We start from the raw sequence: 25917 nt of genomic DNA, 5'->3' as shown, positions 1-25917 counted from the left end.
AGACATATTTCCTGGTTTTCACATCATTATGTATATTTACTACAACTTCCTCACTATTACTGAAACGTACTACAAGATTGAAAGACGAGCTCTAAAAGAATCTGTCTATAAATTAGTTGTGGCATTTAATCTAGAATGTTGTTTCTTGTTATAGTGGAATAATGTCAGATTAATAGGTGTTAGAGTTTTCTGTTTTTCAAATAGACTCGGAAAATCAGAGACGTCATAACGTAATCGTACGTCGTACCAGTCTAATGTATTATGGTTTTTCTGCTTGAAATACGTTATGTGTTTAATTTGCCCATCATAGTAATGGAAAAGCCCAATTTATTCTGTCATTTTAAAACTTTAAAGGCTTGCCAGTTCTCTTTTAGTGCTTAGTGGAAAAATATTTTTCTCTTTTATTTGTTTATTTCAAAAACTGACATTAAAAGTAAAACAAAATCACCATTGCTCATATTATTTTTAAAATACGATATATTAAAAAGTTTTCATAAAGCAAATAGTAATTATTTTTCTAAAATCTAAAAAAGTGAAAGTTTATGATTTTTTTCATCCAAAAACCTTTGGCAAGATTACTATTTTTTGAGACAGCTAAACTGTTCACCACAGATGATCTGCTATTTTTGTCAACTTCTTAGTAAAAATGTACAATTCTTCTAAGCAATCAACCCGCTCATCATGGGTAGTTTGTTGACTTAGAGCGAGAAATGTTTCAGATATTGATTTAGTCGTTGGACCTAATCAGCCCAAACATGTCAGATTTTAAGGTTTTGATTTTATTAAGGTGTAGCTTTAACATATTATTAGAATGAAAACCGTTTTAAAATATGTATGTTGTCATGTGTTTTACACACCTCGAAAATGCCTGTATACTAAAATACGCAACGTTAAAAATGCTAATAAACAAACTCTTCTTTTAGAAAAGGACAAAGTGTCGTTTTTCTTTTTGGTTGATAAAACATTAATGTATTATGTTGGTAGTCCTACTAATGGAAAATGTTACATTTAATTGTTACAGCACTTTGCATGTTATTAGCTGTGCATGTTGTTTAAAATAATTTCTTCTGAAATGTGCATTTTGTTATTTTTATTGAGTTTAGACTCTACTTGGTTTTAATTATATATGTAATACTTAATAATGCTTAAATTATAATATATTTCGTGTAACAAAACAAAGAACGACGTTTCTATATAGTTAGAAGCTTATAAGACTTAAAAAAGACACAGTTGTCTTTAGTTTTCAATATTGCCCAGAATTACTGCTCTACATTGCTACCTTCCCATACTATCAGTTTATCAAACAATCTATAAGATGTAAGGGGTGAATTTCCTTTGGTTTCATAAACTTGTATTGTATTGTTTATATGAGATATGACTTTTTGCTTATTTGTCAGTTTGCAAAATATAAGACAAAAAAAAACTGTAGCAAATATTGTGAACTTTGCTGAGAGTTTGTAGATTCATTTCAAAAACCGTTTCAAATATTTAAAATGATATCATACAGCACACTGGATAACTGAATTATACCAAAATGTTGATTTTATGGGTACTATATTCTAAAATTTATTGGTATTACCCGGAGGGCCAATGGTAGTTTATGTACCTAAGTTGTTAATATCTCGATTTCCCGAGGTGGAAAGACTGCAGATAGCCCACTGTGTTGCTTCGCGCTAAAAAAACAACAATAACAACAAATTACATTTTATCAACTGAGGGAGCTTCGCTGTAGTAACGAAACGTCGTATTGTAGGATTTCTTCTCAGGTACTGGAGAGGTTCTGATGCTTTTGAAAAAAAAAAAATTGGAGAAATATTTCCAAGTCCCTAACGTTTCTGTTTTGCAACTGATAGTAAATACATTAATATAAATGGAGCACGTGTACAGATTAGAACAGTAAATACACTCAAATCTTTTTATCTTCGCAATATATTAAAACTGTTTCTTTCTTATTACTACTTTCTCAAAGAATTAAAATTTAGTTTTACTTTCTAAATAAACAATATACCATATACTAACATTCCTTCGTCGTAATAACTCGTTATAAGAATCGATACACACTTAAAATATAAGTAAACATAACATTTGAAACTTCTGTGTATATAGAATATTACAAATGTTATTGAAATGTTGTGTACATGTGTAGTTAAAAAGATACCATAAATACATGTATTTATGCATATATTTTTTTTTTCTAGGTGATACTCCTGATCAAAAGCCAGCTGGGTAAGAAGTCTAGCTTTAATGTACAGAATAATTATAATATTCTAAAGATAAAGCATGTATAAATATATATGTGTGTGTAGCTAAGAGGGTTTTCATAATAACACAAACCATTTCACTAAAAGGCTCGTTATTTAAATCCAGAAATTTTGTAATTTATTTAATTAGTCTTATTACAACGTTATTAGGAAACTGTAAAGAAAAAATACAGTATATTCAAAGTAATATGCTTATAGTTCTTGGTTCATGCTTGTTCTAATGCTTAGTAGCCACTGGAAAATAACTAAATAGTTAGAGCTAATGAAAATACATAATGACACTTAACATATCTAATTAGGGGTATAAACAGAGCTTAAAGCTCAGAAACCTAATAGCTCCAAGGCTTGCTTATAAGCTCAGGTGCATTAATCGTCCGTAAACTACTTCTAATCACAAGAATTTGTTACTTCAGAACATTTGATAAATATAATTACGCCTAGTCTTCTCAACATTTAGTCAAAAATCCATAAATGTTTTACAATCGGTATGTTTGAATATATTGTATCCAATATAGAGATTCAGTTCGTTATATCAAAATGGTTTTAGAACCTCAACGCGCTATTACCGTCCATATTGTTACGTCCGGTCATGCTCTCTCTGACGGCCGTGCAACTTAACAATAGCCCTGTAACGTAATTTTTGTCGTAAAGCTGTCAAGTCCAAAGAATAGTTCTTCTCTCTACAGGCTGCTCATAATCCATCTAGTGTGTGAGGATGACAGTTTCCAAGATCTCATTTCGTAGTCCAATGATGCAAAATTTCGTAGGCACTGTGTTCAACGACGTGACCAGTACGTCTTTGTATGGAACATCATTAATGCTCATTTCATTTTATAGTATCTTGAATGGCTGTCGTGGAAACACCTTGTGTACATGTGACTTGTATCGCTTTTTCAGACGAAGACCTTCATTTATTATGTTGTATAGTGTTGTCTGAGACACGTGGATGGCTTCTATCACTGACTTTTGCGTTTGAGTAAGACTTATTACAGTTCTTTCTCTGTGTGTTCCTGATTACTCCTAGTTGCTCGTTATTCCTTTGTTTTTCATCCTATTAATCCAAATTTTTTCATCCTATTAAGTACAAAGGATGTCTCCATCTTGAACATTTTAAGTCTCATATCTAAACACATCTTTATGATTTTAGCATTTGCATTGGAAATAAGTGCAACATACCCATCCCAAAAGTGATCTGTAATACGTGGCATTATACTACGTCAAAATTTAATTCTGATATATTCCATTCCAACGTATCTTCATGCGTAATCTGGTTTGTCACGTGATTTGTTGATTTCAGTATTAAAAATCAATCAAACATAAGTTAATCAACCGTATGTATAATTATGCTCTGGAGTTTCTTTTGTAATTAGTAAGCTGTATACTGTTTCGTTTGTTTCTTTTAAATGAAAAGAAAAATTACTTCGTAATATTTCATGTGAACGTATTTTTACCCTCCTCCCATTTGCACTAAAGTCACTTAATTTTAAGCACAATTCATATGAGAATGTTTCTTTTCCAAGAAAGTAATTCTGAATCTTAATTTTTATATTTAAAAAATTAACTCTAAAAATCAAGTTTAGATACCTCTGTGTGGCTTTAATGTTTAAAATAAATAATAAATAAATAACCAATACACTTACGGTTAAACCGTAATCTTTACCGTTTGTGCTTGATATTGTTATTTTATGTTGTTCTGTTTTTAAAATATTAAACTTCATAGAAAGACTAATATGGCACCCTTTGCATTAATGAGTTTTTTTGTTCAGTTGTCAACTGCTATATTACCAAATTATTATTAACAAACTTAATTTCCAAAGTGTTCAGTTTGATTGCACATTTATGATTCCAAAGAGAATGTAATTACTTGACTTGCTTTATCGTTTCTTTTTGCACACAAAAAAATTATCTTACAGATCTGTTAGTACTTTTCTTTCTTCTTCATCTTATTTTGGAAAGTTAAACGCGAGCTTGGTAAGTTTTCTAGGTTAGCGAAATAGTCCCTTAGACTCTACCATAACTATAACTATCTACCATAAGAAAGAACAGAATTTTGTTTCTGTAGATAATTAATTATATCTAGTATTTTATGAAATGTTTTCAATCCATCTAAATAACCATGATTCTCAGAACGAACTAAAATTCTGTAAATTACTTCTTATCTTCATGAGTCTGATTAAGGATTTAATTTGATAGTTACACTGATTGTTTAATATTTCTTGGGGATTCTACTGGCCAAATGTCAGCTAGAGTGGTGTAAAGCACACCACCATTGGACTATGGAGCAGTGGAAACGCGTTCTCTGGAGTAATGGATCACGCTTCACTATCTGGCAGTCTCACAGATGAATCTGGGTTTGGCAAATGCCAGGAGAACGTTACTTGTCTGAATGCATAGTGACAACTGTAAAGTTTTGTGGAGGAGGAATAATGGTCCGGGGCTGTTTTTCATGATTTAGGCTAGGCTCGTTAGTTACAATCAAGGGAACTCTTAATGCTACAGCATACAATAATATTCTATAGAATTGTGTGCTTCCAACTTTGTGGCAACAGTTTGGGGAAGGCCCTTTTATGTTTCAGCATGACCCCGTGCACAAAGCGAAGTTCATAAAGACATGGTTTGCCGAAGTTGATGTGGAAGAACTTGACTGGCCTGCGTAGATCCCTGACCTCAATCCCATTGAACACGTTTGGGATGAATTGGAACGCCGATTGCGAGCCAGGCTTTCTCGCCTGACATCAATGCTCTTGTGACTAAATAGGAGCGAATCCCTGCAACCATGTTCGAAAATCTAGTGTAAAGCCTTCCCAGAAGAGTGGAGGCTTCTATAGCAGTAAAGGGGTACCAACTTTATATTAATGCCCGTGGTTTTGGAATGAGATTTCAACAAGCACATATGGTTGTGATGGTAGGGTGTCCACATACTTTTGGCCATGTAGTGTATTTATTAAGCTACTATTATCTGAGATCGTACAGTAAGATTTTTTTGTGTGTATATGTAATAGTATAATTGTTGTTTTAAGACATACCATACCTATCAAGTACTGCTAGAAATGTACACAAGCTTCTTCTGTAGGACTGATTTCAAACTGTTATCAGATAAACACGTATAACGTATTGGTACTGTATGATTTTGTAAACGGATAACTATTTATGTATACAGAATCTTGACTCGTTCTACAGAGGAAGTGTGGGTCATTGTACTTCATAAGGTCATGTTGATAAAGAGCCGGGACATTACGTCACGGTAATATGGTTAACGCATATATGTTTGGTCCATATTGATTTTTGAACTATTTAACAGTACAATGTCTCCAGGATAGATTTACGGCTGTGAGATGGCACCATAACACTTTCAGTGACAGAGTATTCGTATAGCGAGATTATTGAACAATGTAAAGCTAAAAGATACAAAATATCGAAGAAATGAACCTTGAATAAATTTCAAGCAACATATAAGCGGAAATCCTCACACAACAAAGCTTTTAGGATAGCAACGGACTCTGAACCATATCACAAGTCAATCCGGAGCAACACCCTCATCATCGATGCTAAAACTTTTAATTACAAAAGAGATTTTTTCTACACATTTCTACTGGAATGAAACTGTACATATCTCGTGATACTACCAACAACTGTTTGAAGTTGATGAAAGCTTGAAAATTCCCTAAAATTCCTTAAAATCATCTTTGTTTTGACGATAAAAAGGTTGGAGCTGTTAGAATCACAACAATCCTATCCTTCCACATGCTTATACGATTTTTATTTCGCCTGTTTAAATGTGATCGTGGAACTAGACTAATACGTACAGTAGAGAAATTGTGGAAAATGTTCAACTTGTGATTAATCTCGTCATTTTCAGAAACTCGTTAAACGTAAACTGCAATATTATGTCGCAGTTTGTAACCAAGCAACGAAAGTTAACAAGATTACCGACTGACTGAAGACGTTTCGATGGCATTGTGGGACCTAAATTGCAATTTAGAGCCATCATCAATACTATACAACAAGAGCAGAAGCAAATACGGTGTGTTTTAAAATTGTTCGTTTTGTATAGCCCTCGAGTAGCTATGTACGAAATTCCAAAACAAACAAACAAACATTGTATAATTATCACACGTAAAATAGTGTTTTATACCAATATTGTACTAACAGTACATATAACATTAACAAAAACAAATAGTGTTTCATGGCAGTATTGTACTAATACTACATATAATGTTAACGTTAAAAATTTATAGCAGTATCGTTCTAATAGTGCAGATAATATTACCCTAACGTGATAGGCAACATGATTTGAGGTATAATAAATACTTCATCAGTGATACTATTTCTGGAGTTTTGCACTACATGCTCACGTATCCAAAGAGAAAGGTCATCCTACGTCAATAGATGATGGATATTGTACCTCAAACACGATTAATCTTGTTCGTGATACATCTTATAAAACATTCTAATTTTTAGTTATTTAAATGTAAATTGAAAGACTCTTTACAATATTTAATAGTTTTATGTAATACTCTCCTCTTTCGTTATCTTATAACTTTCCAGTTTGTTTAGTGTCGGTCTTGAGACCGAAAAGAAATAACTTAATTGAAAGTAGAAAGAAAGAAGTGAGCAAAAATATTGTATTGGAGAAGAAATACTATATTGTTTCACGAAGAAATTAACTCATAAGCCACTAGGGGAGTTGTTTACATATAAGTGGCACAAAAATATTAATTTGAAAAACGAATCCGAAATAACTTATGCTTCATATACTCTTTTTTACTAACTTTTTTAGTTATCATAATAACGCAGTACATATTTCCGACTTAAGTTAAAACTAACTGAACTACTAACTGGTCGAAAGGAAATTTAAATGTGCAGTGATTAATTTGTCTTAAGCTTCTTTAATCTAAGGTGATCGGAATAGTCTAAAACATTATTTGCGGACTTCGATATAAATCTACGAATCCCAATAAATAAAAGTCAATAAATACAATATGTTTAATACATATCTAAAGCAACGTCGTATATGGCTTAATAATGCATCGTAACTTAACAAGCTTAATACAAGTCTAAAGAAACATCGCATGCAGCTTTTGATAATGCCTTTATAATCTTATATGCTAAGAACATATTTAAATTTAAGCCCCGATAACGTGTAATATTTACGATAACAATAACGGTTATAAATAAACCTTAGCTTACAAACATACAAACGTAGGTCCCAAATAAAGCACCAGATGCACGTCTATTACTTTTTGGCGATGAAGCTCGTTTTAATCAGCAGTAGATTAGTTATTATAAATCATTCTTTTTAACTGTTATCAGGAAAACTTTCGTTATTATCAGTGACATATTCAGACGATAAGCGTGGTACGTCTTTTAACATGTTTTCAAATTAATTCTGGTAGCAGTTCGAATGAGCTACTGAGAGACGATATTCCAGATTCTCGAGAACAGGATTCAAAGATCCAGATATCATTCCTTCCCAAGATGACTGGAATTGTTAGTATCAACATCTTATAATCTATTTGTTTGTCTGTTTATATTTATGTCTATCTCTTTGCTATTTATTTGCCTAACAAACAATATATTTATTTAATGGTTGTTTAAAACGACAAAAGGTTGTAGATTGTTTTCATGTCGTTGTCTAAAGGAAAAGAGGTTCCTCTTCATTATAACGTTCTTAATAAGTCTTTTTATTGTATAAAATCTTCATACTTTCTTTAGTAAGAACTGTCACTTGAATTATATTCGATTATATAGCATATTTTTACAGGTAAATCTTATTTCAGGTACTTCGTTATTTTTATTTTTGGCAAAATATATTGAATACATACGCGGCTTGCAAAATACAATTTAAGGATAAATTTGTTAACATTAATAGTTTATAACGTAATTACGTGATTAACGATTATTAAAAAGCATGTTTTGCAATACTTTCTTTATCTTTTTATACCATACACTTGCCGTGTAGTGAATAACAAAATGGTCGAATAAACGTCTTCTAGTTCGTAGTTTTGTTGATACCTAACATAAATAAAAAGTGAGTTCAGAAAGAAGTTAACATATTTGGATTCTTACCATACCAGTTACAAGTCTTTACTAAAATTTCTCTGCAAAAGGTACTTCAATAATTAGCGTTTAAATCTTAGGTAATAAAAACTATATTATTCGAAGCATACAATAATTCTAAAACACCACTTTTTAAAATAATTTATCATTTGTTTTTGCTTTAAAATACTTCATAATGATGTTTTTTTTACGTTCTGAGATTGTTTTCATCCTTTTTATTCTAACATTTTACTACCCGTGACGTGAAACTGAAGCACTTGGGAGATGTTGGCGAAACACAGTTTCTTCTACTTGCAATGAAAACGAAAAATTTTACAAATAGTGAAATGCACTATATAAGACAATCTATTTGCATTAGAAACGACCAATTTCAAGTAATTATTTTAAAAGCACAACAACTTATTCTAACACAGGCTTAATGATTATGAACCCGAGGGTTCATAGCTCACGTTCTATTGTCGTAAAATCATGTTTAACACTGGAGTTGTGCGTACAGTATATGAGCTACGGTTAAATCACACTATTCAATCAGATAAGAGTAGCCCAAAAGTTAGCAGTGGTTGCTGCTGGTAATCAACTTTCTCTCTTTATAGACGAGGCCTAGCATGGCTAAGTGGTTAAGGCACTCGACTCGTAATCTGAGAATCGCAGGTTCGAATCCCGTCACACCAAACATACTCGCCCCTTTCAGCCATGGGGGCGTTATAATGTTACGGCCAATCCCCTATTTATTGGCAAAAAAAGAGTAGCCCAAGAATTGGTTGTGAATGGTATTGACTAGCTGCCGTGCCTCTAGTCTTACACTCTTAAATTAGGGACGGCTAACGCAAATAGCTCTACTGTGGCTTTGTACGAAATTCAAAACAAACTTTATGGATGGCTAGTGCAGATGGCTCTTTGTACACAATGTCACACAATGTTTTTTTTTAAAAAAAAACTTTATTCTTTTTATAGGATTCAACACTGACGTATTTTACTCACACTCTGATGAAGTTGTGAAAAACACACACACAACTTTGAACATTAAAAACTATATAATTACTAATAAATAGCTGTTACCAATATAAGTTTGACGTTGGTACAGACTAGAGTAAACTATGCTAACTTCATTTACTTTAGAAGGTCTGCCAATATTCTGTAAACTTAACACAAATCAAGAAATATCAAACTGCAATACACTGAACAGGCTATTAGTGTTTATAAACTTGATACATGATATATCCAACTGAAATAAAGTGGAGAAGTGAGTAAGATTTGTAAACTTGTCAAAAAGCATTAAACACCTGACCGGTAAATTGAGCAAGTGATTACTTTACACACAACATGGGACATTCAACAATAACAAACTGAATAAGTGGTTACGGTTTGTAATCTTGACCCAGACATGAAACTCGCATTGTTGTAATAAACTAAAGTCAATATATGAAACTTCAGGTGTTTCAGTTATCTTGATAAGTGGTAGTTTCAGATAAGCGATAAGACTTATAAAAATGTTTTACTGTAAGCTTGTAAAATACACGACTACTGCTGTAATATACCTACAGCTCTACTTTGTTTTGAACTTTTTTTAGGTTTACCAATAAGAGAAGTTGATCAGAAATTCTGCGAGAATCCAGTTACGTCAGACCAATGTATGACAAGCCATATCAAACAACATAGCTATATCAGTGGCCCTGAACAATCTACAAGTAATTCTTCACCAACGTTGCAGGTATAATGGTGCTTTTAAACTTCAATTACCACATTATATTTTTCTGTATTGGAAGGGAAAATGTCATGGTAAATACACTACACGGCCAAACGTATGTGGATACCTCCTTCTAATTAGTGGGTTCGGCTATTTCAGCGACTCCCATTGCTAATAGGTGCAGAAAGTCAAGCATACAGCCATGCAATCTACAAAGACAAACTTTGGCAGTAGAATGGGTCGTACTGAGAAGCTCAGTGACTTTCAACATAACATAGGATGCAACCTTTCCAACAAGTCAGTTCTTCAAATTTCTGCCCTGCTAGAGCTATTCCGGTCAACTGTAAGTGCTGTTATTGTAAAGAGGAAACGTCTAGGCCACACAAGCTCATAGAACGAGACAGCCAAGTGCTGAAGAATGTAGCGCTTAAAAATTGTCTGTTCACAGTTTCAACACTCAGTACCGACTTCCAGTTTCTTGAAGCAACGTCAGCACAAGAACTGTTCTTCGGGAGCTTCATGAAATGGGTTTTCATGGCCAAGTATCAGCTAGAGCGGTGTAAAGCACACCGTCATTGGACTATGGAGCAGTGGAAACGCGTTCTCTGGAGTGAAGAACCACGTTTCACTATCTGGCAGTCTCACGGACCAATCTGGGTTTGGCGGATGCCAGGAGAACGTTACTTGTCTGAATGCATAGTGACAACTGTAAAGTTGTGTGGAGAAGGAATAATGGTCTGGGGCTATTTTTCATAGTTTAGGCTAGGCTCGTTAGTTCCAATCAAGGGAAATCTTAATACTACAGCATACAATGACATTCTAGAGAATTTTGTGCTTCCTACTTTGTGGCAACGGTTTGGGGAAGGCCCTTTTTCGTTTCAGCATGACAATGCCCCTGTGTACAAAACGAGATCCATAAAGACATGGTTTGCCGAGATTGGTGTGGAAGAACTCGACTGGCCTGCACAAGGCCCTGACCTCAACCCATCGAACACGTTTGGGATGAATTGGAACGCCGACTGCGAACCAGGCCTTCTCGCCTGACATCAGTGCCCGATCTCACTAATGCTCTTGTGGTTGAATAGGAGTGAATCCCCGCAGCTATGTTAAAAAAGTCTAATGAAAAGCCTTCCAAGAAAAGTGGGGGCCTTTATAGCAGCAAAGGATAACCAACTCCATATTAAGGCCCGTGGTTTTGGAATGAGATTTCAACGAGCACATATGGTTGTGATGGTCGGGTGTCCATACTTTGGGCCATGTAGTGTATTTGATCCTATATTAATTTCTTCTTCAATGTTTAGCTTATTTTTATTATATATATCTGAATAGATAGCTTGTTTAAAGGTATAACATTGCATCAAGGTGCTCTAACATACATGTTATTTCTCTCTATACTACTCATGAGTGTTAAAGGATAACTGGAATATATAATGTTTTAGCTACGACATGGCAAGCTTATTTTTTTCATGATTATAATATTGGAATTTATTATTACTTTTTACTTGTTTGGATAGTGCAATGTCTTATAATTATGATCAGTGATTTTTATGGTAAATATAATTTCTATCAATTGTAAACTGATGATGCCTTTACTGGCGAAAGCAGGATCGTTAATAAACGAAGTGTTTGTGAAACATGCAATTGTCTTTGCTTTTTTTCTGGATTCTGTAAACGTGTATTAATTTGTTTCTAGTTGTGTCTTCTCAATATAAGATAGAAGGTTAAAACTTCCATGGTGATATTTATCAAGCAAAGAAAGAAATGAAGATTTCTCTTCACCACAAATTAAATTCATTAAATTTTGCCCAAGGTTCAGGTATGCTTAAGTACATTCAAATCTTTTAAACGACCTTTCTCTCCAGTCAAGCGTTTCAAGTGAGCAAAATTAAACTAATCTTATTATATTAAACTTTTCAATTTGCCTTTAGGGATTGGAAACTTATTAGCTTTCCTTCAATTTGTACAGAAAAATTGCGGCTGTTATTCAGACTACGAGAACTGCTGTATTGCCGAATTTTCGCCGGGGAAAAGAGAATCATCTACACACGGAATTCCTGCTGGCTTAAACACTACACTGTCAACCTTCCAAAGACCAAGTGGGGAAGAGACAGTCGCTCCTGATCCAAACTCTCAATGTAACTCACGTGGCCTTAATAGTACGGTAACTAATTTCACCTTCAATCATTTTTTGTGACAAGGATTAAGTGTGCTACAGATATATCATAGAAAATACTTCATTCTAAATATACAGTTGTTTAAAATATAAAGATGTTGGCCTGGCATGACGAGGTGGTTAAGGAGCTCAACTCGTAGTCCGAGAATCGCGGGTTCGAATCTCCACCACACCAAACATGCTCACTCTTTCAGCCGTAGGGGTGTTATAATTGGACGGTCAATCCCACTATTCGTTGGTAAGAGAGTAGCCCAAGAGTTGGTGGTGCGTGGTGGTGACTAGTTGTCCTCATTCTTATATTACACTGCTAAATTAGGGACGGCTAGGGCATATAGCCCTCATGTAGCTTTGTGCGAAATTCAAAAACAAACAACCTAAATATGTTATAATTTTTTTTACGTTAATTATTTACCAGAGTGTATTTATTGATTTAAGTATATGTTTTCATATTTCATACACTTTTTAATATTTATTGTTTAAAATTTCATCATTATTATTTGTGGAGACTAACGTTTTTGATAAGTTCTTGTCTAAGAAAATCTTCAACCCTTTAGTTAATCACAGCACTTTTTTTATGTGAATGATGATTCTACTACGTAACCTTCGTCTTTGCCCGTCATTGTATGTTTTCAAACTGGAGCCGAATAGATCGTCAGCAAATAGTTCCAAATCCCTCTTATTGTGGCTGGAAATTTGCAACTCTTGGGCATGTCATCACATAATAATCAGCATATCCAAGTTTCTGAGGTGTTTGGCTTGCAACTTGTGCAGCTGTTGCAGGTGCGACCATGATTTTTGGTAGCCCCTGTCAAAGCAACTTTTTCTACCAAGCCCATAATGTCTGAGGTGGTATTTAAAAATAGGAATGGTGCAGACAAGGACGGTAATGAATGTAGTAGTAAGTAGCCTTCTACTAGATCAAAAGCAAAGTCTCCAACCTCGCACTGACAACAAATAAATGCCATATAATTTAATCTGAGAATCAAATTAAAGTGTGCGAATGTTGCTGGTAAGGCAGTGTGGCCATTCCAAAATTTTTGTCTTTGACAGTTCATAGCTCGCGATAGAGATATGTTAGTATTATGTGTATTACATAGTTGGATTACATATCAGGTTTCAGGTTTAGAGGTATTATTTAATAGTAAAATTACTCTATCCGTTTCATTTCAATAATAATAATAGTATTGCTAGTTACAACCTGTTGAAAACGAGTATTTTCGAATTAAAAGCTCTCTGATGTTGCATGATGGTTACAATGTTGACGTATATGACGTCTGAGGAAGTCCAATACCTAAAATTTATAGTCGCATTCTAAACTGTATGGCATATACCATTATCCTGCATCGAGACAATGATTCGTCCAATTTTACCTGTAAAGGCTCGTATGCAGTATGCCGTCTGTTAGTAAATATACATTTCAAGATCACAGTAATATTTACATTTTAATTCACTCTGATGCTTTCCTAACCACACCTGAACCACCACTGATACTGTCATATTCGGTGATTTTTCATCTTTGGCTTAACTACCACGAACGCGTTGATTCTCGATTGGGACGTAAAATGGTGATATATACGCAAAGACTTCAAATGTTTTTTTGTTGTTGTTGTTGTTGTTTTAAAACTCTGATGATCCTGACAAACACCCAAACAACTGTGCAGTAAACTGTGGAGTTGAAATAGGTCAACTAGACATAAAACTAGGCTCGTGGAGTCCGTGCCCAACCAATTATATAATTACTCCACTTACTATTTCAAAACTCTCAATGAGATCTTAGCACTGATGATTTTTACACGGCTTTGATGTAGAGTGTACAGATAATAATCATTATGCGTCATAGTTTATCTTCTACTACTTTGTTCAAGCTGGCTAATAAAGTGACAAGGTATCTCATAAATTGTTCACAAACCTTTTCACTAAAAACGTACATACAGAAAATGAGCTGCCAGTTGTCTCTGTGTACGTCTTTCGTCCAACATGTTTATTTATGTTTGTATGCATTTCAACATTTATGCTTGTATTTATCAGGATTCTAACATTTGTATTTATTTGAGTTCCACATTTGTTCCTATATTTGTTTCGGTTACAACATTTGGCTCTATATTTTTGTGTTCCAAAATTTATACCTATGTTTATTTGGGTTTCAGTTCTTTTTTGTGTTTGTACAGATTACAGCGTGTGTCTCTGTGTTACTTTGGATTACAGTAACTGTTCGTTTATTTGCTTGGGTTCCAACACTGATGTTTGTTTGGATTCCAATATTTATTCCCACGTTTATTTGTTTCTAACTTTTGTCTTTGTGTTTATATACACCCAACATTTTTATCTGTGTTTGTAGGGATTACAACATTTGTCCCTATATTTATTTGGGTTTCAACATCTATCTCTATATTTTTTTGGGTTCCAACATTTTTCTATCTTATCTCTATGTTTGTCTGGATTCTAACGTTTGAGTAGCTCTGACAGTCTATACTTTTGTCACAAATCTCGGCTCGCCACCAAGAGGTAATGCTGCCACATTTACCCTTAAACAATAAAAAAAGCCCGTAGTTACAACCGTAACAATAATTAAACAAAAGACCAAAACACAATTATCCGTAAGTAATAATAAAGAAGCATGTAGTGACAACCGTAATACCACTTCAACAAATAACCAAATTTACAAACTAAATAATCATAATGCCTTTTTATCTTTAAAAGCACTTGTAAAATGCGCCGAAACAGCAAAGTATTTTCACAATAACACAACAGAAACGCGCACGTGACTAAAAGCATAATGTTTTAAAAATTACGGTTAGGTGTGATTTACCATGCTTTATCAAACATTTGTTTATTGAAGTTTTTAGTTAAATCAGTGACCACATATGTAACCCATAAAATTTAAATGATTCTTAAAGGTCACCAGATGTCTCTTGATTTCTTGAGATGATTTAGTTACAAAATACATCTGAACTCAGTTTAACATAACTTTGGGTGATTCAACAAAGTGAAAGGCTCTAATCATTTGAATCTATAAAATACTCGCATAAAGCCATACACAACAAACCTCCCTCTTACGCCACATTTTATAATGGCAGTTTAATTGCTTAACTATCCCTTTACTTTCTAATAGCCAAACTGGTCTACTTACCAATAAAGTATTGATTATCATTCAAAATAATTTTATTATTATTAACGTAAATGAAAGTGTTGAACTACATTTTCCTCTCTTTTGAAATCTTGTGTGCTTCGAACGACACGTCCATGTTTACACTAAGTAAATACAACACATAAAACGGAAATGGTAACAAAAATTTCCGGTTATGTTTAAAAAACAAATATTGGTTATATTATAAATAAGTTGCATCATAAAACAACCGTTGAATTATCAAAAGCGGCATTAATAATAACATCTGTTGTTTAACTGGCCTTTTTTTTACAGTGTCGAAATAAACTAAACAAAGAAAAAAAGTTCATATCTACAGCAGTATGAAGGCGTTAGAGAACCACAGAGAAGATCTATTACACGCTAGAAACAGCAAGTGATAACACACAGCGCTCAACCCGTGTTTTTCACAGATAGTCAAAGAAACAGATCCTGCACAACGAAAGGATAGGAGCTGATCTTTGTCCATTGTCAACCGCATCGGATAACTAGAGTACATGAAGAATGACAACTCACGATGGTCTACTTGTTTCGGTGTAATCCTCTGTTGTTCTAAAAAATTCCTGGGGCTGTAATTGGGACCTAGTATGAGAATTTTAGTTACTCTGAAATACTCTTCCAAGTCCATCAGTCTCGGATAACAAAGATTCTTTTGTACTCACTGATAAGTTCAAGTATTCCTCTATGTTCCTCATCTGTCAAGTAAGGTGCTTTAAGAGTTTATTTTGAACGTTTTGAAAATCAAAATAGTGTTTAAATTATCCAAAAAAGAGTTATTGAATTCAACCCATTATTGTAGGTTAAGCTAATAACAGAACAATTCTTCACATACGTGTATCAGGCAATTCAAATTTTAATTTGTTGACTCTGTGCAGCTTCCTGTATTTTACCTATTATAACTATGGTAACTACGTGTAAAGTATATTGTTTGTAACGTCATATCTTAAAATTATCTTACACATTCTGAAAAAATAAAATGTTTTTGGTATATTTCTATGGTGGCTGTCTTTTAACTTTATGAAGAATAAAATGTTTTTTTATGTGGAAATGTAATTGTTCAATAACTTAAGTTGCGAATTATGAAAAACATTAGGCAATAATAGATTATACTTTTTGATGCTTTAAATGTAGAATACTATATTTTCTTTATGTTTAACATGTTGGCTGCTTCGTGGTCCATCTCATGGCATTGTTAGTAATATGCTCCGTGAATCTCGGGTGGTTCATAGACCATAATACTGCAAATATAGTTTTGTTTGTGGCATTTGACTCTAAGATATTGTTAATGGTTCTTTGCACTTTATGAATGTAGCACTAGAATGTGGATTAATATATAAGAAGATAGCATCCAACGTGTTTAAACGGTAAAAACAAATATTTGAGATAGGTGCTACACTATCTTGCTATAAAAAATTCTTAAGAGCTATTTATTTTTCACTTGAAAACACATTTTTTTACACGTGAATCAACAACTCTCTCACCAAATGCGAAGACTATCCACCTGTTTGAGGTAGCTTTGTCCACACGTTGCAGAATTATATTTATTGAGATTGAATTCTTAATTTATGGTACAACATGATAAAAAAGTGGTATACCAAAGCTTTATATATTGATCACGCTTGTAGATGTACTGATAACCCTTTATCTAATGATCACAGTTTTTGACAGTCAAACACATTTATCCACTATAAGATATTTCACTCTACAAACAAACTACACTACCAACGTCAAAATACAAATGTCGTTGATCTAAATCTTAATAGAACAAACACTTTTAATTTTGAAATTATAAATATTTAGTTTTTTAAAACTATAAATAATTTGTTTATGCTTATTAAGAACAAAGTTATACAATTAACAATCTGTGATATACCTACTAAGGGTATAGTAACACGGTTTTCAGCGTTATAAGTCTTCGGACTTATCGATGATTACTGAGAGCGAGAGTGCAAAAACTAGCACTTCACTCAATGTTTTATTCGCCTTTACTAAAACTTGAAGCACAAGAAATAAGAAAATAACAGACATTACGGGCTCATCCAAAGCGAGAAAATAACACACGGTACGGGCTCCTCCAAAGCAACAAAATAACACAGTATGGGCTTCTCCAAGGCAAGAGCCTTACCAGAACTAGTAAAATGTCTTCCTTTAATATAACTCTTAAACAAAACACATGAATGCTTTAAAATAAACTTTTAAGAAACAATTTTTTTTCGATACCTTATATCTCTTTCTTCTTTATTAGGTGTGGTATGAATAGTTAAATTTATAAAGAGCGGTATATAATCATCTAAGTGAACTTTTCTAAAGCGACCGAAAATAGATTACATTCACTCTCCACTGGGTTGGAACACTTTTCATCATGATAATAGCTTTGATGTAACTTTATATAGTCTCTTAGAGCCAAGTTTTCTCACTACAAAAGCGAGGTGGATTAATGTATTAAGTACAAACATCAATAAACTGAAAATCGAATATAATTAAATTCAAGGTTAACAGAAAATGAGTTTATTATACAGAGGTTGAATGCTTTTTGTTGAAACGATTGTGAATATTCAAATCATGAAGTTGTATAACAACCACAGCCGATATAAACGTCATCGTATGGAAACAGATTGTTTCAAAATTATATTTTGACGTTGATTGGCGTTGCCAAGGTAGTGTGATGCCATTGAAAATTGTTTGCTTTTAGGAAGAGCATGTAACAATCATTTCTGATATTCATACATCCAAGTCACAAAGCTCTTTTCAAATCTAAGATTTAGAATTTAAGACAGGGATATATCTTGTGCTTAATGACATTCGGAAACAAAGGAATGTGGATCAATATCCAGAAAAAGGCGTACAACAAATTGTACTCCAGCCGTGGTAAACAATGTGCAGCGTCTTGTAACAGATGAGAATCCACGAACACCAAGGTAATTGGTAAAAGCTGTTCATGTGCTACAGGCAACCGTATGCAATATAACCAAGAATTTTCTTTGTGTGAAATCCCTTCTGGTGGGATAGTGATAAGTTTACAGACTTATAACACTAAAATCTGTGTTTTGATTCCCCGTGCTGGGCACAGAAGATAGCCCAGTGTGCTTTGTTCGAAAGTGAACTATCGAATAAACCGTCTACAAAAGTGAACAAGTTATATGTAGACAATCTACTCCCACGACATCTGTTAAAGCAGCTGAAGAATGAACTAAGTATTTAGATTATTCACACAAAAAATATACTGGTCAATTGCTTGATATAGCATTTATGTATTTCTCTTTACTGGAGCAACTGAAATAGGCTCGCTGGGAAAATGTAGTTTTCGTACACTAGACGAATTATGGAAAATGCAGAGAGGGTGAGTATTTTGGATATTACAGCCTTTCAATGAAACCTTCTACAATGAAACTACGTACAAGGTAAATATGTACGGTCGTCAGATGATACGTGGCACGTTGGACGAAATAACGCTGTGAGGCTCCAGAATCATTTGAATATAACATATCAAACCTCTGTATGTTTCACTGAGTTCATCAGGCAAATAATGTGTGGTTTGATGGTTTTAAAACTTATGAAAAAGAAACATTTGTTTCAAAATTTTATTTTACTAAGTTTCAATATCGAAATAGAAACCTTGACCGAAGTGAAATAGTTAGTATGACCATAGCTTTATGAAGCAAAGGACTTTATCAACTATTTACACGTTCTTCTATTCTGGTTATCCTGTATTAATGATATAGTTAGTATGACCATAGCGTTATGAAGCAAAGGACTTTATCAACTATTTACACGTTCTTCTATTCTGGTTATCCTGTATTAATGATATAGTTAGTATGACCATAGCTTTATGAAGCAAAGGACTTTATCAACTATTTACACGCTCTTCTATTCTGCTATCCTGTATTAATGATATAGTTAGTATGACCATAGCTTTATGAAGCAAAGGACTTTATCAACTATTTACACGCTCTTCTGTTTGTTTGTTTGTTTTGGAATTTTGTACAAAGCTACTCGAGGGCTATCTGTGCTAGCCGTCCCTAATTTAGCAGTGTAAGACTAGAGGGAAGGCAGCTAGTCATCACCACCCACCGCCAACTCTTGGGCTACTCTTTTACCAACGAAAAGTGGGATTGACCGTGACTTATAACGCCCCCACGGCTGGGAGGGTGAGCATGTTTTGGCGCGACTCGGGCGCGAACCCGCGACCCTCAGATTACGAAGTGCACGCCTTAACGCGCTAGGCCATGCCAGGCCCTCACGCTCTTCTATTCTGGTTATCCTGTATTAATGATACACTTGTAGATTTCTTTGACCCAAAATTTGTATAATATTTTCATGACCACATACTTTAGTTGTTTCATACAATTCGTTTTGTTAAGATTATAAACAAAATACTTGTCTCCAATTTTTAAATGTGTTAGATAAGTGAACATTCGTTTCTTATATCAGTGTTTAGGAAAAACACATTTGTATACGGATTTGTAAATTATTTGATCATCAGTTCACAATAGGAACACAAAATTCAGTATCATTAAAACACTTTATTCCAGAGCAGAGCTCTTCTTTATCACAAAGAGAAGTCTGAAATGGATTGCAAAAGACATTTATTTTTAATTTTGAATAATTTAAATGTTAATAATTTAAAATATTCACCAGCCTGAAGAAAATGAAGTTGATATTAAAACATTTTTCCAACCATTTTGATCAGTTTAAAATTACCATGGAACTGATATACGGAAAACATGACTTTGAAATAAAAACAAAATTGTATTCATCCCATGTTGAAATCTTAACAGACTTTTAAGAAAACAAAAGCGATCACAAACATTCCAATAACAAAACTTATCAAGTTAAATGTACACACCGTAATGTTGCTTAAAGCTTTCAATAACACAGACGCAGTCCATAATAGGTTTCTAAGCTTTAATTTAAATGTTAAAGTTTTAACATTATCACAGTGTTGGAAATACTTCGCTATGAAGAAACGAGAAAAGTACATTTAGTAAACCAGCTACAAACATTCTATCAACATTTTGGATAAACCTTGTATATTTTTAAGAATGGGTCTAGTCTGACATTATGTAATCGCTTTTTGTAATACCAGGCCTGTCATGATCTGATGGTCGTGTCGCTCTACTCGTCCTCTGAGAGTGACAAGTTCGAATCCTTATCACAGCGAATATAGTAGATACGTTTATTTTCTCTTAACTAACTTTCAGTGGATTTATGCGCTGTTATATTTCAAGAACACTTGTCAATAAGAGCAGGAATGCAGCATTGTGTTATTCGTCCTACCAAAGGAAACAAAGTACCAAACAATTGCCACAAGAACGTTTTCCACCACAATACTATTTCGAGTACCTTTTATAGTCAGAAAAGCCACGTCACTCGTGTGTTTTATTTTTAGAGCGGTGTAGTTCACGCTGTTTTCCATAATTTTTTCTTCACTAAAGTACAAAAAGGATGAAATTCGACTCATCAAACAACATTACATATTTTAAATAATAAATTTCCACAGTTTTATTTATGCCACTGGCACCACGTTGTCTGCTTCTATCTCAAATAAGTGTTTTTCAGACTTCTTTCTTGTAGAGAAATGACATTTTTATATAATATTTATTTTATTTGTTTTGAATTTTGTGCAAAGCTACACGAGGGCTATTTGCGCTAGCCATCCGTAATTTAGCAGTGTAAGACTAAAGGAAAAGTAGCTAGTCTTTACTACCTACCGCCAGCCCTTGGGCTACACTTTTACCAACGAATAGTGGAATTGACCGTAACGTAATAACGCCCTTACGGCTGAAAGGGCGAACATGTTTGTTGTGGTTCGGATTTGAACCCGTGACCTTCAGATTATGAGTCGAGTGCCCTTAACACCTGGCCATGCCGGGCCTTTACATAATGTTCTTCTCATAGTAGTGTTAAAGGAAAAAATGGAATGGGATATAATCTTAAGCTTGCTACACTTCATTAGCTTCATCTACATTCTTTCTATGCTGGATGTTATCTGGTGTTTAATATGTCACACTGTGGATGTGATGATACATTCTTAATGTATGTTAAAGCAAAATTGCTTCTTGCACATTGTAGCCGTTAGTGCGTTTTAAAAGTGACAGTTGAAACTAATGTATAAGTAGAGTGGCTGAATATTTGGCGATTAATGTTAACTAGTTGTGAAAATATTCGAAGCGAACAAACAAAACTCTTTCTGGTCGCAGATGTGTTTTTGTATCAGTTTTATAGCCTTCGAAAAGTCATTGTTAACACACTCTGTTTACGCAGTATCTATGAATCACTATTTGAGTCCAAGTGCGGCCAAATATTTACCTCTAATCATGATCATCAATAGTCCAGGATGAATCAGACTATACTTTGGTAGAGCAAAAGCAAGTAACATTCTTCATTTCTGTTTTCTGCTGGAGCTCTCGATGCATTTAGGCCTTTCATAGCATTAATTATGATTGTGTTAAAGTGATTGGTGAAGATGAGTTGTCATATAAATGGTTATTTTTACCTTCGTTAACGTTTCTTTCAGAGAGAAAGTAGTATCCGCAAAAAATGGTAATGGTTTGTTTTTATCAGCAAGTCAGTGATTCAGTGTGTAGAAATATAATTTGGACAAGACTTATGACTACTTATATGTCATTTCACCAACTACTCACCTCGTTATGGGATGGTTGAATCTTGCTAATGAGTACAGTTTTGCTAAAGCCTCTGCTATGCACCAAATTGCCATCTGTTAAAGTTAACACATAGCATCTGTTTGAACATTTTAGTTGGACTAGATCCATGACCTAAAACTTGGAGAGGATTGAGGAATGCTAATAACTTCAAGGCCGACCAGTGTTGATGGTTATACAGTCTCATTACAAGATTTTATGTTTCTTATTGCGTCTTCTGGTAGCCATTTCAGCTACTACCCCCTTACACATGTTACACTAATGCCAATTCTAATAACTGTCAGCCTTCTGAACTCTAATGGAGACATCTTCTAGATCTAAAGCTACTACCAAGGAGTTTTCACTGGCTTCAAAGCCTTCCCATATATCAGTTGCAAATACAGCAGCTTTATCCAGATTTCCCCACCATTACAATAACCACTTAATGATTATGCTAGTAGTGGATCCACCTGATAGGAAAGTCTTCTAGCTGCAGACTTCTCTGTGATGTTTAAAACAATGTTTGATAGGACTATAATTCAGTGATATTTAAGAAGAGAACGATTCTTTATGGTTTGGGTAACGATTCTATAAAGTTATCAGTCCATACTTTAAGGATGCTACAAGCTGTCTATCTGCAATGATACTCTGATACTAAGGTGCAATAGGGATTACTGTAGGTTTAATCTCTCCAGTATTTCACCATGCTTACATAGGTTAATGAATTTGTGCATAGAGTCCTTAGGTATAAGGTGTGGTACTGTAGTTATCTCAACTGATTTATAAATCAGCTCATGAAATTGACCTTGTTGTATAATTCCTTCCATTTCATGTCTCATGCCTTAGAAACTGATCATCTGTAGAGAGTTCATGCTTTATTTTATACAATATTTGCCTCCTCAGCTCAAAATCAACTTTAAAGAAAGTTTCTATTAATCACAACTTATATCTAGCTTCTAGACACAGTAGAAGCCACTTCGGAGACGACGTAGGTTTTAATTAATTGTGCATTTAAAACCTATAGCTAGTATACATAGATTCTGTTATCAATATACCGAAAACAAACTTCAAGGCTGAATGGATATCTATTCGATAGTTGTTCAAAACTCAACTTTTAAACTAATTGAAGATGTAAAATTTAACTAATCAACACTGAATTATATATTGAGTAGAACTTCGATAATTACCAATTAAAAATTATTCGTAGCTTGAGAAGATCAATATTGATTGCTTACTCAAATTCATTTTCTAGAACGAATAGGTATCTATTACTTATACCTATTTAATTGCAACACCTATGGTAAGAAAGCCTCTGTTAATTACTTACTCAACCTAAGTTATATACCTAGCAGTTTTTTTATAAATTACACGTTAAAATACACCTTCTAAGTTGAAAAGTCTTTGTTAATTATCTACTCAAGCCCAGCTATTAGACCAAGAAGCTTTATATTAGTTCAGTGCCCAAACCAAAACTTCTAGACTAAGTAAATCTCACTCAATTCCCTATTCAAAACAAACTTCCAGACTGACTATGTTTATATTAATTTAATAAATTTAATTTAAGCTCTGAATGTATCGAGCATGTTATTGACAAAATGTTCGTGTTTAGGGTCCTTGCTGTTTCCTACAAATTTGTCACATTTTTAAAAACAATCCACGCTTCTTTTTCAACTTTTCTCGTTTTCCTTTCAAACTGTTTATTTGAAAATAATTTTCTAGTTTGAAGCCCAACAAAAACCTTTCTTTATATTTCATTTCTGAAACAGCTGGGAATTGCCCACAAAGATACTTGAAACAGTTGCCATTTTTGTCTTAGGCTTTTATAAACTGCTTCATCAAGCCTAGTTTTGTGTAAAGTAGAGGTAACAGGACTTCCTCTATATTAACCAAATATTCACGCTCAATCTTGGTAAGTCAGGTTGTCACAACCTGGCTCAGAGCAGCCATTGCTTACTATCTAGTGTTTATTTTGTATTCTGCTGTCCCATTCACACAAAAAGCATATAAACTATGTATAACGGATTGTTGGCCAACAACATGCAAAGAAATTTAATGTCCACAAGCTAGCCAGCCATATTCCATGTAATTTAACCTAATTCCAAAATACGCGTAATGCGTTTTTTTGACGAATTCTATAATGTTTTGTAATTGTTTCTTTACAACACATTTACTACAAATATAACAGAATATGTTTGGATCATTTAAACAACATGTAGTTGCCATTGCGACGAATAAACAACATTAAGATAAAATATAATAATGTCAAAGTGTAAGCAAAAACAAATACCATCTATAAATGACACGTTATGTAGCCTGTTAACTGTTTATATACTAGCGGTTTGTTTCACGTTGGTTCTAGAACGATTGAATAGTCTCTCATGTCGCAGTTAATCTATAGAAATCTATAACTAGTGGTTATCAACAGTTTAAGCATAATAAAATGTGACCCAATTTGAGTAAAATGATTCACTTATGTAAAAGTACATATAAAATATCTGAACGTAATGGAGAAAAATGGATATCATTTTCGAATTCAGCGTAGAGGAATTACTGTTGACATGTAAACATGTTAAGACAATAAAACCATTGCATACCTGTGTTATCTGTTTAAAATTAACTTTTAGAATGAGTATGTATTTTTCATTTGTTTAGAATTAAGCACAAAACTACAAAATGGGCTATTTGTGCTCCGCCCACCACAGGTATCGAAATCCAACTTTTAGATCGAGTAGGTTCCTATTAATTACCTAATTAAACCTATCTTAAAGAGTGTTGGTTTGTTTAAAACAAAGCCACATTGGGCTATTTATTACGTCAATTTCGAGGAATCGAACACTAAATTCTAAATTTTAGTATTTTAAGTCTGTCTCACAGGAAAACATTCGTTCAAGGCAGAACTTTGCTGTTATTTATTTATACAAGTCCAACTTTCAGATAGGTTAAAATATTTATAGCTTATAAGGTGGGTAATGCTTTATTATTCAACTATTTAAAAACAAATTATACACTAAATAGGTCTCTATTTATCATCTATTAAAACCTAACATATATAATAAATAGTGCTTTATAAATTACCTATTTTAATATATAGACAATAATACAGTTTATGATAATGGTTACTGTAAATAATGGTTTATATACAAACGCTTTACAAACTTACAAAGAGTACTCAATCTTCTAACTGGTGTGGAACTGAATCTTTTATCGATGGTTCAAGGAGAGGGAATAAATTTTGTGTTGACACTCAGGTACACTTATCTTGATATAGAAGTTAGCGATCTCTACTCTTGGCTGGCCTTGCGTGGTTCGCAAGCTCACTTTTCAACAAGGGAGATACCTACTGTCCTCGTAGAAATACTAACGTCCGAAGTTAATTCTCTCAAATTGAACGGCTTATAGTGTTCAAATTCTATAAACTTTCCTGGTCAAATATCTGTAGTTTTCCGATTAATAAGCGTTAATCACAATTAAACCTTCTGAGGTTTATAGTATACTGGCTGTAGTGATGGTTACCTTTTATACTCATTAGGCAAGATTCTCGAAAATTCAGCTGGCAATACTACTGACAGTCACTGTTATTCTACTTACACTAATTATACACTGTTAATTCTTACGCTCAAGAATCTTCTACAAATTTAAAAAACAATCAGGATTTTCAGAATACACATTTAACATTATACGTTATATGCATTTTGAAATATGTATTAAACTGAAACAAGCCTAGATATTAAACTAAATGTATAACAGTAAATTCGTTACAACAGGGAAAATTATAAATATATATTATAATATTACTTTGTTCTGTTAACCCTTAAACGTCGGTCATCATCAGTTAATGTTGCTATTTACAGCATTCCGTTATTTAAGGGTTAAGTTAAAATTTTCTAATTTCTAAAGATAAAATATTATCCTTTATCCGCTTTCATAATTTTACTAAATTAAGTAGGATT

General features: G+C 33.5%; 1 protein-coding gene across 5 annotated transcripts in view; it reads left to right on the top strand.

The window, feature by feature from the left end:
- Positions 1–16374, top strand: part of LOC143225827 (synaptogenesis protein syg-2-like) — a 139149-nt gene extending 122775 nt beyond the window's left edge. For 2 of the 5 annotated variants that reach the window (XR_013014099.1, XR_013014096.1), the window contains 5 exons: positions 2199–2226; positions 7658–7751; positions 9893–10032; positions 11975–12169; positions 15603–16374. Coding sequence is in view for 1 of the 5 variants with exons in the window: in XM_076455897.1 (XP_076312012.1) it covers positions 2199–2226; positions 7658–7751; positions 9893–9904 (134 nt within the window). In the remaining 4 variants the exon portion in view is untranslated. Of the gene's footprint in view, positions 1–2198; positions 2227–7657; positions 7752–9892; positions 11648–11974; positions 12170–15602 lie in introns of those variants that run through there. The other 3 variants (XR_013014098.1, XR_013014097.1, XM_076455897.1) reach the window with 3 other exon arrangements.
- The last annotated feature ends 9543 nt before the right edge of the window (positions 16375–25917 follow it).

Source organism: Tachypleus tridentatus, chromosome 9 (assembly GCF_004210375.1).
Source record: "Tachypleus tridentatus isolate NWPU-2018 chromosome 9, ASM421037v1, whole genome shotgun sequence".
NCBI lineage: Eukaryota > Metazoa > Arthropoda > Merostomata > Xiphosura > Limulidae > Tachypleus > Tachypleus tridentatus.
The sequence above is the reverse complement of the archived record's forward strand: the minus strand, read 5'-3'. Positions and strand labels throughout refer to the sequence as shown.